The sequence below is a fragment of the Euprymna scolopes genome, chromosome 32, assembly GCF_053919585.1.
Source record: "Euprymna scolopes isolate OS-2025 chromosome 32, ASM5391958v1, whole genome shotgun sequence".
Lineage (NCBI taxonomy): Eukaryota > Metazoa > Mollusca > Cephalopoda > Sepiida > Sepiolidae > Euprymna > Euprymna scolopes.
Window position 1 is genome coordinate 99,818,027 of NC_136513.1, and position 14,264 is coordinate 99,832,290.

General features: G+C 33.4%; 1 protein-coding gene across 1 annotated transcript; it reads right to left on the reverse strand.

Moving 5' to 3' along the window:
• Positions 1-4,307: 4,307 nt before the first annotated feature.
• On the reverse strand, positions 4,308-13,772 carry LOC145256539 (uncharacterized). The gene is made up of 4 exons (XM_080115573.1): positions 13,705-13,772; positions 10,837-10,930; positions 8,139-8,260; positions 4,308-4,704 (listed from the first exon to the last, which is right to left on the reverse strand). The coding sequence occupies exons 1-4, from the start codon at positions 13,726-13,728 to the stop codon at positions 4,498-4,500; spliced, it is 447 nt and encodes a 148-aa protein (XP_079971699.1). The 5' UTR covers positions 13,729-13,772; the 3' UTR covers positions 4,308-4,497.
• Between the last annotated feature and the right edge of the window lie 492 nt (positions 13,773-14,264).

The following is a 14,264-nucleotide window of genomic DNA, read 5'->3' on the forward strand; positions in this document are numbered from 1 at the left end:
TCTGTAGTGCTGCTCCCATCGGAAAGGAACAAGGCAGATTCGATGAAACGGGTAAAGAAGGCCTGACTGAAAAAGAGAAAGGAGGTTTCCTCAGTATGCTGTGCAGGGGAGGAAGTTAAAAAGTTACATGAAATGCACCACTTTGGATGAGAACGGACGTTATTCCTGGGACAAGAGGTTTACCCGGAAACCACCGAGAAGGAGGTCGCGTAGGTAGTGGAGCACTGTCAGGAGTGCAATCGATAGAGCTCGGACCATCCAGACACGAAGCAGGAGAGTTACACATTTCGGAGGACTGGAAGCGATTGGCCATTGATGTGACCCATTATCGCCATAAGCTGTAACTCTCGATGGTCGACTGTGAACCGAGGAAGTTTGCCATATGGAGAGAGATCAGGGCAGAAGCTGCATAGGCGATCGGAGGGGTCATCAAAGAAATATTTTTGGAGAGAAGGCCGGTTCATTCTGAAGAATAAGTTTATTTACAGTTGTAATTGATTATAATACACCAAACGTTGGAAGATTAACGATTTTTCCATTTTCCTAATAAGGTAATCCACGTCATATGCATGAGAACCCTCAAGATGAATTTTCATCAGTATAGGTGCCTACTCATTACATTGCAACAACTCTTATTTTCTGGAGAATTATCAGTGGATATGCATGATATTACAGCGGGTGTTGCCAGACAAAAGCTAAAATCGCTAATAGATTTCAGTAGGCTGTTCCATATTCACCTTACTATTAAAGCCTATGAATCGCAAATTAATGTGAAATGCAATTTAGCCCCTCAGATATATTTGCAAGTATGTGAATAAATGCATCGATATGGCCGGTGTTTGCTTGCAAACTCGGAGATATGATAGGAATACAAGCATACATATACATGAAATTGCACAGTATCAAGCTGGAAGATACATAAGCAGTAATGATATTGACCACTTGACAGTATATTTAGAAAATGGCCAATGCGTTTACTGTACAATTTCAAAATGTGCTACAAATAGTTCTTAATCCAATTCGTTTTCGGCCGGAAATTTAACTATTAGGGGGAAAAAATTCAACGATTTGACCTTTGAGAACTCAACCAAACTCCTCAAACAATTTTGAGTCTAAACACTTGAAATTTGAGATATAGATTCTTTGGGCATGGATCTAACTTAATAACTTGATTTGAGGCCCAAACAATAAATGGGAAGGGGTCATAATAGGGGTCAAAGTTAAACAAAAATTGACATCTGCTGTTTCTACCAAATTACTCAGACAATTTCTGGTCTAAACATTTGAAATTTTATATAAAGGGTATTCAGAGATAGGGCAAGCTTTTTAATCGGTTTGCGTCGAAAATTTTTAGTTACCAATATATAAATGTATGTATCTATGTATGTATGTGTGTTTGCATGTGTGCCTAAAACTTTCGTCAGATGTGACGGATTTTCCAAGATTAGTATCGTTTTGATGTTGGACCCATCAGACGACAAATATCGAAAAATTGGCTAAAAACATTATATCTTCACCTTAAACTGGGAAAGTTTCTACAGGGGGTCGCTTTTTTCGACGATATCTTTTTAAAATAATCCTCTACTTTCTATTGTCTTGCCTTATTGAAACACTACGTCACTTCCGGTCTGGCTGTATTCGAAACGACAAAGACGTCAGTTTTCCCCCCTGTTCTTTTCGTCCTTCGCCGTACGAGTTCGAGCCATGCCTTTCTACTACCACTTTTTTTTTTTTTGCTCAACACACACATCCAAACACCCGGGCAATAACGGGCTTAAATACTAGTATATCTATAAAAGTGAACGTGTCTGTGTGCGTGTCGGTGTGTCTTTGTACATTTCCCCACGCAATAACTCTGTCAATTTTAAGTCTACAGACTCGAAATTTGATATACAAGGTACTGATATTTGAGAAAATCTACCTGATCGGTGTTCGGCCAGTAACTTGGCTGTTAATGGGGTTAAAGTTCAACGATTTGAACTTTGAGAACTCTACCAAACTCCTCCGAAAATTTGGGGTCTAAACACTGTAAATTTTAGATATAGGTACGTTGGAAAGGGACCTAATGTAATAACTTGATTTTAGCCCAAAACAATAAATGTTAAGGGGTCATAATAGGGGTCGAATTTTTTAAAAAATATCGCTTTTTTTATTCCTCAACATACACCTCCAAACACCCGGGAAACGACGTGCTGAAATGCAAGTATATCTGTAAAAGTGAACGTGTCTGTGTATCTGTGTGTCTGTGTATCTGTGTGTATCTGTGTGTCTGTGTGTGTGTACATTTACTTACGCCATAACTCTGTCAATTTTAAGTCTACAGACTCGACATTTATATACAGTGTACTGAGATTTGGAAAAATCTTCGGAATTCGTTTTCGGACAGAAATTTGGCTGTTAAAGGCTCAAAGTTACACGATCTGATCTTTGAGAACTCTACGGAACTCCTTTGCCAATTTTGGGACTAAACACTTGAAATTTTAGACATAGGTTCCTTGGACATGGATCTAACTTAATAACTTGATTTGAGCCCAAAACACTAAATGTTAAGGTGTCATAATAGGGGTCAAAGTTTTTAAATAAAATTGACCTCTGCAATCTCTACTAAATTACTAAGGCAATTTCTGGTCTAAACATTTTAAATTTTACATAATATATATATTCAGAGATAAGGCAAAATCTTTCATCGTTTGGGTCGAAACTTTTTAGTTACCAATATATAAATGTATGAATGAATGTCTGTTTGCATTTCTGCCTAAAACTTTTGACAGAGGCGACGGATTTTTACAAGATAAGTATCATTTTGAAGTTCCACCTTTCATACGACAAATATCGAAAAAGTGGCTAAAAATATTAATAGGTTCACATTCAACTGGGCACTTTTCTACAGTGGGCTCGCTTTTTTCGCCGATATTTTTGAGAGTCATCCTCTCGTTTCGATTGTCTAGCCTTAATTCAAACCTACATCACTTCCTGCTTGGCGGTGGTCGTAAGTGCGAAGACGTCATGTTTTCCCCGTTCATTTCCTCCTTTGCGGGACGTGTTCGAGCCTGCCTTCCTACTAAGAGATTCTTTTTTGCTCAACGTACACCTACAAACACCCGGGTAAAGCCAAGCTGAAATGCTAGTCTATATATCTATAAAAGTGAACGTGTCTGTTTGTGTGTCTGTCTTTGTACAATTCCTTACGCAATGCTTCTGTCAATTTTCAGTCTACAGACTCGAAGTTAGATATACAGTGTACTGAGATTTGGGAAAAAACTTTGTAATCGGGTTTTGGCCAGAAATTTCGCTGTTAAGGGGTAAAAGTTCAACGATTTGACCTTTAAGAACTCTACGTAACTTACCCAGAAATTTTGTGTATAAACAATTAAAATTTTAGATATAGGTTCCTTGGACATGGATCTGGCTTAATAACTTGATTTGAGCCCAAAACAATAAGTGTGAAGGGGTCATAATAGCGGTCAAATTTTAAAAAAAACACCTCTGCGGTCTCTACCAAATTACTCCGACAATTTCTGGTCTAAACATTTCAAATTTTACATAAAGGGAATTCGGCGATAGGGCACACTTGTTAATCGGTTGGCTCGAAATTTGAGCTACCAATATATAAATATATATATCTTTGTTTGCATGTCTGCCTAAAACTTTCAACAGAGGAGACGGATTTTTACAAGATTAGTACGTTTTGAAGCTCCACCATTCAGACCACAAATACCAAAAAAATTGGCTAAAAGCATTAATTTCTTCACCCGTTAACTGGGCAATTTTCAACAGGGTGGGGTCGATTTATTCGCCGATATTTTCGAAAGTTATCCCCTCTTTTCGAATTTTTAGCCTTAATTTAAACCTACGTCACTTCCGGCTTTCCGGTTGTCGTAACAGCAAATACATCACTTTTTCCCGTTCTTTTCCTCCTTCGCGTTACGGGTTCAAACCTGCCTTCCTACTACCACTTTTTTTTTTTTGCTCAACAAATACGTCCAAACACCCGGGCAACGCCGGACGTCTATGCTTGCATATATATATATATATATATATATATATATATATATATATATATATATATATATATATATTAAACTGATTTCAAAAGTATTTAAAAAATGACGTGTGCGCCATTATCTAGAATTAAAACAACAATGAATGATGAGGCTGATCTAAAATTAAAATTAACTTCCAGATATGACAAAATTGTCGCATCGACATGTTGCCGACATATATCTCCGTCGATGCAAATATTTTATTGTTTAATTTATATAGGAAATCAAAAGTGCAAGGTGACATAAATTGGAAATAAGACAAAATATTTTTAACGGAAATTTATTTTATCTTTAAATATTTGCAATACATGTAACGGCACGATTTCCTAAAATATATACATAGAAATGAAGCCTATTTCCGGTAAATCTTGCGACTGTTTAGATATTTACGCGAAGTTCCATAGATTTGGTCGAGTATTGGATAAATGAGATTCCTTAGAATGGTTACAAATTTTCACTTATAACGAAATATAAGTATTTTAAAATCGAGAATGATTCGTTTAAAACGATGTACAATTATACCTGCTAATCTGATCTCTCCTTTTTTGCATCTTGTAAAAGCATGCCCTCCTGTCCAACGACAAGTATCAGAAGTTTCATTATTTAGGTTGGCAAAACGATATTCGCATTTCAAACTTTCACTGTACGCAGGTAAGCCTGACTGGAAAATAGAATAAAACATATACAATTAGACATGTGCATGTGTTAGTTAACCTAAACTTATGGAAATGATACAAAGGGAAGTTTACATTTAAACTAATAAACCAGCTGTTATAAATATCAAAACACAGTCACCAACAGCCGTAAGATGGCAATGTTTGCTATATGTAGTTCAATTTTGTTTGAGACTCATGCAAAATACATATGCTATATTCTTTATGATATTTAAAATAAATTGGATTTTAATCATATCTTTTGCTTATAAAATTGTTAGCAGAAAGTACAGTATACGTGAAAAATTTTTCCATGTTAAAAATGGGTTTCTGAATAATAATAATAATAATAATAATAATAATAATAATAATAATAATAATAATAATAATAATAATCAGATTAATCAAAATAATCAGAATAATCAGAATAATGAGAAAATTATTGCTGTCGACATCAATTTAGCAGAGAGGAAGAATAATAAACCAAGGAACTATCAGAAGGTGGAGATTGTGGAATAAGAAAACTCCCACCGTGTCAATAATCATAGGCGCGATTAATTCAATTCTTTGTGGTCTTATGAAACAATTGAACGGTTCAGCAATTTATAAAGAGTGGGTGGTAGTTTACCTAATGAATATCCGGCTTTTCCCCTTCTTACAAGATTAAGATTGGCGTAAAATACTGACTGGTGTTTACAAGTCAAAAGGTACGAAAGCTTCAGCCAGGAACACTTATTTATTAAGGTGAAACATTATACTGGGTATTTAAGTTTAATAATATTTATCTCAGTTTTCAGTTTCTGTCTGCGATGTAAATGCTCCCGTTATAGATATGCTTGGTACTCATCCAGTTAACAATAAGATTTCCTGAAACTACGCGTCAGCATTAGTCAGATAAGTCACGTAAGCAACCGAAACCTGCTGAAATCGTTTACTAGAGGAGTAATTCATGAGGCAGCGGTTCCGCCTTCCAAATGTTTAAAATTTCTATTTCCAAATAGAGAAAAACGAAATTCATTTTAGTTTGAAATTCTTAAATTTCGGTAATTGGGTCTCTTGAATTGTAAGCCATGTTAATCTCAGAAGTTTTTCCGATGTGGAACTATTCTATGCAAATTAAGTATTTACAGCGGGTAGCTGTTTTTACTGCTTCTGGACTTAGAATTTTGCAGGCAAAGAGCAAAAACATTTCTTCTGTTGACAGAAAGCTTTTTCACAATCAATTCCTACGTGAATTTCAGTTAATTTTGATTCTGAAACAATCTTTAGAAAAGCTTTGCGGTATAGGGCTTCTTGTGCAGAATGTGTAAGCGCTAGAAATTGCGCCTCATACGTCGTTCATTTTGATATAAAAAAATTGAGCATGAAAAAAAGCTATTTCTTATATTTTGCTAAAATGTCAAAGTGAAATGAGCTTGTATACAAGAGAAATAAACGAAATTGATTCTTAGTTTCATCTTGAAATATACTATATATATATATATATATATATATATATATATGTAAACGAAGAGCATAACTTTATATATATATATATATACAAATATATATATATATATATATATATACAAATATATATATAATATAATGTAAACGTATTATGTATCCTTTAAAATTGTTACATTGAAAAAAGTCATTGCACTTCTGAAATACATATATTTATACATATATATATAATATATATATGTAAACGAAGATCATATCGGTATATATATATATATATATATATATATACAAATATATATATATATATATATATATATATATATATATATGTAAACGTATTATGTATCCTTTAAATAGTATCTATTTTTGTAAAGGTAAATGGAAATGAAGCAAAATAAGGAAATAGAAAAGACTTATCTAATTTTTGATGTAATAGAAAAAGAGTATTTTAATTTATGCGCGCCTTAATATAAGCATGAAAAATGTATTTGTAAAAAATACAAACAAGTGATTTTATTTATCTTTTTATTTTATTTTATTTTATTTTTTAGTAAAAGTTTAACATTTGTTAAAAATGTTAGTACAAACAAAATAGATGCAGTTTACCCTCTGAACTATTTTTAATATTGAGTTTGTGAAAAGTATTCAAATTCAGACAGGTTAGTTTACTCTCTTACTCTGAACTATTTTTAATATATTATTGAGTTTGTGAAAAATTATTTAATGTCAAATTGCAGACAGGCTTAGAGGCAAAAACAAATCAATTTTATTTTATTCATAAATATCTTGGCGATATTGTGTTCTGAAGCTTTGTAATTTACAATATTAAGTTTTTTACTCCATGTCTTTTGTCGTGATATTTAATATCTATATTCTTAAATCTCTAGTTAATTACTGCGCAAATTATCTGCTGGCTTGATGATCACAATTAATTTCTTCCGGATTCAGTTCATTCTGTTTCAAAAACAGTCTTCGGAAAAGATTTTAGATATAACGATTTTTTGTGGAGAATGTGTAAGCGCTATGAATTGCGGCTCACACGTAGAGATAGATACAATGTCAACATCATTATTAGTGACTTCTTGGACTACACTGGGTAAATATTATAGTCTTCCATTTTCTTTCATATTAAATACAAATCTATTTTGGGTATACCAGTTTGGATTTATTGGGACTAAATTTTATATCTTGTTCAGTAGCGGCTTGTACAGAATATATATTTAAATTTCAGACTTAGAATAAAGAAACAAAGTTAACTTTTATTATTCCTTAGCGAAGTTTTATCATCTCGTCTCTTCAAAACAATATCATTAACTCGACTGTCGTTGGCTAGCTCAATAAAGTGACTGTGAGGGTTAAAGTTGGGGTTAAAATTGATAAAATCCGATTCCTTCATAAGTATAGGCTCCGTTGCACTAAAATTGACGAGAAAGTTGTTACTGTTCGTTAAAGTGTTAAATATACATGAAAATAAAATATATGTTCGCTAACAGAGCTCTTCAAGTTTTAATGGAGTCCTCTTTGAAATTTCTGTATCTAGGCTAGAAACATTTTTGCATAATGACAGCAAATAGTATTCATCCTTTTTATAGGAGAGTAATTGTTTTTAAAAAAAAGTTGCGTTTTAGAGGCGTTTTCGTTTGTTAGTTTATATGTTTAGACATTAATTTTATTTATTATAGGTAGTTATTAATTAAGAAAATTTCAATTTTTAACCCTTTAATTTTTAGACATTTTATAGGATATAATCATTTTTTATATAATAATTGAAATACGGATTCTAGATATTTAAGATTTAGAGTATTTAACCCGGTTTTTATTTCCTTCAAATGATAAAATACTTTACTATTAAGTTAATAAATTCTATCAATAATGCACAGCTCATACCGATTGTAATCTGGTGGTTTTCAGAGCACAATATTAAAAAATATTCAGATTAACTATTCAGTGTTATCTTGTACCGATATACTTTAGTAAAAAAAAAAGCTATACTTACAATGCAAAGACAGTTATGGTTGTAATACTCTTTAAAACCGTTAGCTTGGTAAGCTGTCAACTTTCCCCACGGGATAACTCCGGAACACTCATCTGTTGTTATATTTTCACCATTCTTTCTGCCTGAAATGAAATTGTAAATTGATGGTTTTAATCACTCGACGTTGATTTACGTTTCATGTTTTAAGTTATAGACCGCTGAATTAGAATCATTTTATTATTAGGGATATGAAAAAAGAATATTATTATCACTGTCTGGATTTTCCGGTATATATCCGACAATGTTAGCCACAGTTAATCAGTCCAGAACAATATCACTCTATCTAAAACATATAAGATAGTAACTGATATATATACTCGAGAGTCAAAATAATGAAAATAATATTCTCTTTCCCTAGCCCTGTTAATTATAAATTGATATTTTTTAATAAATCGACTTATTTGTACGTGTAAAGTTATAGACCGATCAGTTAGAATAAATGATAATAAATTGATATTTTTAATCACTCATATTTTTGTAGGTTTAAAGTTATAGACCGTATAGTAACAATGACAAATTGATTGTTAAATACAGTAATATTTCTACTCAATTTTCTTGTTAAATAATTTGTTATTATTAACAAAAATCTCATAAACATTTTAGCCAGAAGTATCTAATTTGGTGACAAACCCCCGTAAATGAATAGTAATTACTTCGCTACATCAAACAAAATTAATATAAAATTTCAACAATGTCGGCTCAATAGGGTCCGAAAACAAAGTAGAACGGTCAGACAGACAAGTAGAAGTAGAAGTTAGATAAGTTAGATACTCTGCACAAACCAACCTTTTTATATATTAATATAATAATTTTGGGATCAGTTTTTCTGTTGTTTTGTATTAGAACTGTAAAATAGTCATTGTTTCTTGTTTATTACTTAAATACCGCATTGTTGGCATGATCAAAATATGGTGCTCTTTTGCCACATTTAAGGAGCATAAGAAATCTATTACAGTAGTAAATGGAGTTTTCTTTGTATAAACCCTTATTTTACAGAAAACAATTTGCTAATCTCTTTCTTGTACGATATTCACAATAATAGCTCGTCCTTCTAAAACAACATCTGGTGGCTGACACGGAAAAGACTTCTTTGCAAAAGATTTACTTGTAGATCACATTGTCGAAGGGCCTCTTCACAGTATATAATTTCAAATCGAAAGTCAACAAGTACTTTTCATAAACCACCTCATATAAGTAATCAAACGCTACACATCCATTTAACCAATGTAACTCTTTCATAGTATTCTTCATCTTTTAATAGGTCTTGCCGTGTTGTCAGTTCAGTGATTACTGAAAATGACCGACCGACGAAGTATAGCCATTTAATGGTAATGTAAAATCCGTTCATATATTATTTCATTGGAATTTATGAGAATTATTTATTAATTTTATTTATTACAGATTATTATTATCATCTTTTATACTCATTTCAATAATGAATCTCAATTAAATTTGATACGGACCCGACCATGGAAGATGGAATAATAAATAAACATGAATCTCTAAGACCAAACAATTCAACCTTGTTCGCCCTTCGGGGCCCTTGGCACAGTTGATAGAGACGTTGAATCTCTACAGTTCTTGGTGAGAATTGTCTGAAGATAGAGGTTTCAATCTTACCGAAAGCCGGCCAGAGGCTTACTTAGCCAAAACGGTGTGAGACGACAACTACGGAAGGCAGTAACTGCAGTGGATGAAGTCAGGAGATTCTGTGTTCCTATCCCTTCGCGGTTACAACCTGACGAAGACCAGAGGAATAGTTGGCCGAAACGCCGTGAAGCAACTAAGGAAATGATGGGGATAATAAAATTAATAGAACCCGCTTGTTTACTAACTGTCATGGCAGACCCATTTCTATTCATAAGTGATAAATCTGCCGTTGTGGAACCTGAGATATGTGAGGGAAAATATATTTGATATATTGCCACAACGATGTCAACTGAGTGAGAGATTAGTAAACATCAGTTGCAATTCGATTAAATTATGTCAAGTACACCTTTTCTACAAGGGTTCAGCTTTATCTAGCGCGTCTATCACCCCATCGACAACCTGCAGCTGATTCTGTCTAATCCAGTTAATCCAATAGATGTCGATCACGGGGCTTCAGATAATGTAACATGTTTTACTAATATAATTTTTTGTTAATTATATAACATATTACAAAAGATATGATGCAAAAAAGATGTACTTCCAGGAAACTTTTTTACAGTCACTTAAAAACAGTAAAACTTGTCACTAGCTTCTTTCTGCTGTATCGTTATATCAAGGAAAGGTGCTCGACGGCTATAAGTTCTGATCCTACATATTCACAGCGATAATCTGCTAATCACAAAAACTACTCACTCTTCTATAGTTCGCACCATCAGCACCAAACTTTCAAGAACACAGTATCTTGCTTCGTACTTTCTATGTTTGGATACCACAAATCTTCTTTCCAACCAAGTACAAGTCTTCGATAATAGATGTTTTGCAATTTTCTCGTAAGGTCGATCATCCTCCACATAACGATCTCTTTAACTTTTATCCACGAGTGGCACATAAGGTGACCCATGACTATAAATTCATAATTGTTATTATTTGCTCTTATGCCTAATTTATTTCGTTTACATAGCAAGTTAATTATTATTGAAAAAAGGATTGCTGTTTTTTTTATATTTACCGATAATCATGAATATATTGCTCGACATATTGGTCAAGTCCGATGCTGTTTCCACTTTTATATAATCATTTTCTGAAATCGTTGTGATGTTGTTCTGAAACAGATTTTATAAATGTTATTTTCAAACCTTACAAAGGACATTTCAATTTGAGTATATAAAGTATGTTACAATATTTTTTTTGCATAATTGGAGGATAGATATGTAATTACTGCCAAACAGTGAAAGATACGACACAAGTACAGAGAGTTAGGGTGTCAAGCAAGTGTCCTTAATTAAGGAACACTCTGGTTTAGCAAAACATGCCTGAGTCTCCCCGACGGGATTTCCAGATTAGAAACTATTTTTCATTTCAAGAGTTATACAGATAAACTACCCACCGATATCTCTATATTTTTGACTAGCTACTCTTCTAATGAAAATCTAAAGTAAACAATTTCAATTCATAAGGTTACATCGATGGATCGGAATCGAAGCACGAATTGTAACAGGTTACTTTTGTGGGTTATTTACGAATTAACAAAACAGTCATTCAAACAACCTGAAAATCGATACGAAACATAATTTATTTAAAAGAACGGTAAGTAAGATGACAAAAGTATATGTTGTAAAGAATATGTAAGACTGGCAGGATTTTATGGTACGCCCTTCTAATTTGTTAATGAATGCAATGGTAAGTTGTCTCGAGATATCTGTACGCATAGGTAGTCCGTGATTAGTTTATATGTGTTTTGTTTGTGTGTACTTTATTATTATTTGTAAAACCTCATGTATGTCAGTAGCAGTGAATTCATATTGATTGCTGGATAAGATGCTATCATAATTATGCTTATTGCCAGGTTGGTGGGAACTAAATTAAAAAGTGTGACAATATCCAGGTTGAGTGCAAAACGGTTGTGTTTAAATTATTCTTGGGGTATAAACGTGACCTGTAGATTACTTCATCCGAGCTGCTAACGTGTCCGGAGAAGGTTGGAAGTAAATGTTTTAACAGGTAAAAAAGGGGCCAGAAGATTTTATAAAGATACTATGCGACTGACCTGTGAGTCTTTATTAAGTGAAAGAAAGCACAGTTTCTTGTAGTAAGGATTTTACATTATATACACATTGCACAATACTTCAAACAAACTACTTTGATCTAATATATATATATATATATATATATATATATATATATATATATATATATATAGGTATATTTGTATAATATAATTTTCTAAAATTTGTCTCGTCCACATTAAGGTAAAGACAAATTTACATCATTTAATGCGGAGGGAAGATCAAAGTTCGAGATGGAACAACATTGACAGAAATCACTGAGCTTAGGTACCTGAAAAGCAACATATGTTCCATGGAGAGAGACTACAAAATTCGCATATCATACGCATGGGCTGTATTGGATAAGCTGCGGTCAGTATAGAATTTTTTTTTAAAGAATAGGAACTGAAAAGGCAGTTCTTCACTGCAGTGGGGGAGTCTGCCGTTTTTACGGATCTACAACCTGGACATTCATCAAAAGATTGGAAAGAAACTAGACGGCATGTATGATACAAGATCATCCAATGAAGCAGAAAATTTATGGCAACCTACCTGCCATATTTATTTCCATCATGGAACTACTCTACGATTTTCCGGTCACTGCCAGAGGAGCAAGCAGGAACTTATGAGAAGTGTGTTACTTTGGACTCGACAGCATAGACGCATGAGCACAGGACAACGTAGATCGGCGTACATCCAGTAAATTGCATATAATGTCTACGGTGATTCTAAAAGTCTGAGGCAGCTGAAGTAAGACAATGAAATCTGGAGAGAGAAAGTCGCCTCGGTTCGGGCTAGGAGCCCGATCAGATTGATAGATTAATTCCTATACTAGGTCAAGTTAGGTCAATCTCGCACAAAATATGCGTTGCAATTAAGACCTGTTATAATACTTTCCGCTATTTTTCGATTTCTATTTTATTTATCGATTCAGGGCAATATTTGATATCCCTGCTATTATATAATAATTATATTTGTTTGATTATTTCGTTTGAAGCATACATTCCACTGACCAAAATAGCTGCCATTCTTATTTTTGTTAAGCATTATTCTTCCTTAATGTATCTGCTTCCAGATATGAACTGAATCTATTAGTTTACGTATTTGGGTCTTTTCTCTCTAAGGCGTTAATCCATCACATACACCCCCATATATATATATATATATATATATATATATATATATATATATATATATATTCAGTAAAATGATTCATAATTTATAATTAAAAATCGGTTGCAAACACACACACACGCACACGCACGCACACACACACACACACACACACACACATACACACATATATATATATGCATTTATGTATATATATATATATATATATATATATATAGCGGGGCGCCCGGTTTTTCCCGAGCGTAAAATAGATTAAATATGATATTTTAATTGTCCCGATTTCGTATATATTATTTTAGATTTGTGATTTCAAGTGTAAAAAGTATTTAGATATAAAAATTTAAAATAAACTAAAAGGAATGCACGACGTGTTTAACGATTTTTTTTTTAAATCTTGGCTTTTAGACCCCTTAAAAGAATTTAAACCGTCTAATTACCCATAAAAGACGGTCCGTAAAACATTCAACTATTTTAAGCCTCTAGCGCTGCTCAGCGACTTTGAGTTTCGGTGGGAATAGAGTTTGAAATTATGGAAACAGACAGACAGACATATAGCCGTTTATATATTAGATTATAAACACGAACCCATCAGCAAGTTATACCCCCGTGGATCGTGTGACACTCTTGGTTTAAAGTGAGTTTCATCTCCTCTTGTACCATAGTCGACCACTGCGCATTTTATGAGTAAATCAACTTACCTTGTATATCTCGTTGATTTTCATTCTGTATAGCCCATCAGTATCCGTAGGCTGCACGAATGTTGCCTTAAGAACTGCAAAAGAAAGAATCAACGTCTGAGAACAATCACTTCAAATCTGACTATATCGTTTGGTTCGGTTGTTTTGTTTTGTGGTTTATCAACCCTCTAGCTATTTAACCACAGAGTACTAAATAAGAGCTATGGTTGAAAACTGCCCCCAAGAGCAATTTTTTATTCTAATAGCAGGAAGACAAAAAGGATATTTAGAAGTAGGTAGTGGTTTTGTCTAGCGGGATACTCGAGTCAAGTCGCCCAGTATAAGTGGAAATTACCGAAATTAGGCGGAAGTTTATCTGATCTGGATGTGGGGGAGATGTATCTAATTATCCAATCAAAATGACCCAAGGTGTGTCGGATTCGACGATGATCAGCTGGGACACCTAATATATAAACATACCTACCCCAGAAAAAATCGGTTTGGAGTTTAAATTTTGGAGATAGACTGTCTACAGCTTCCCCTTCTCCGCCGTTCAATAAGCACCTGTTTGTGGACAGATT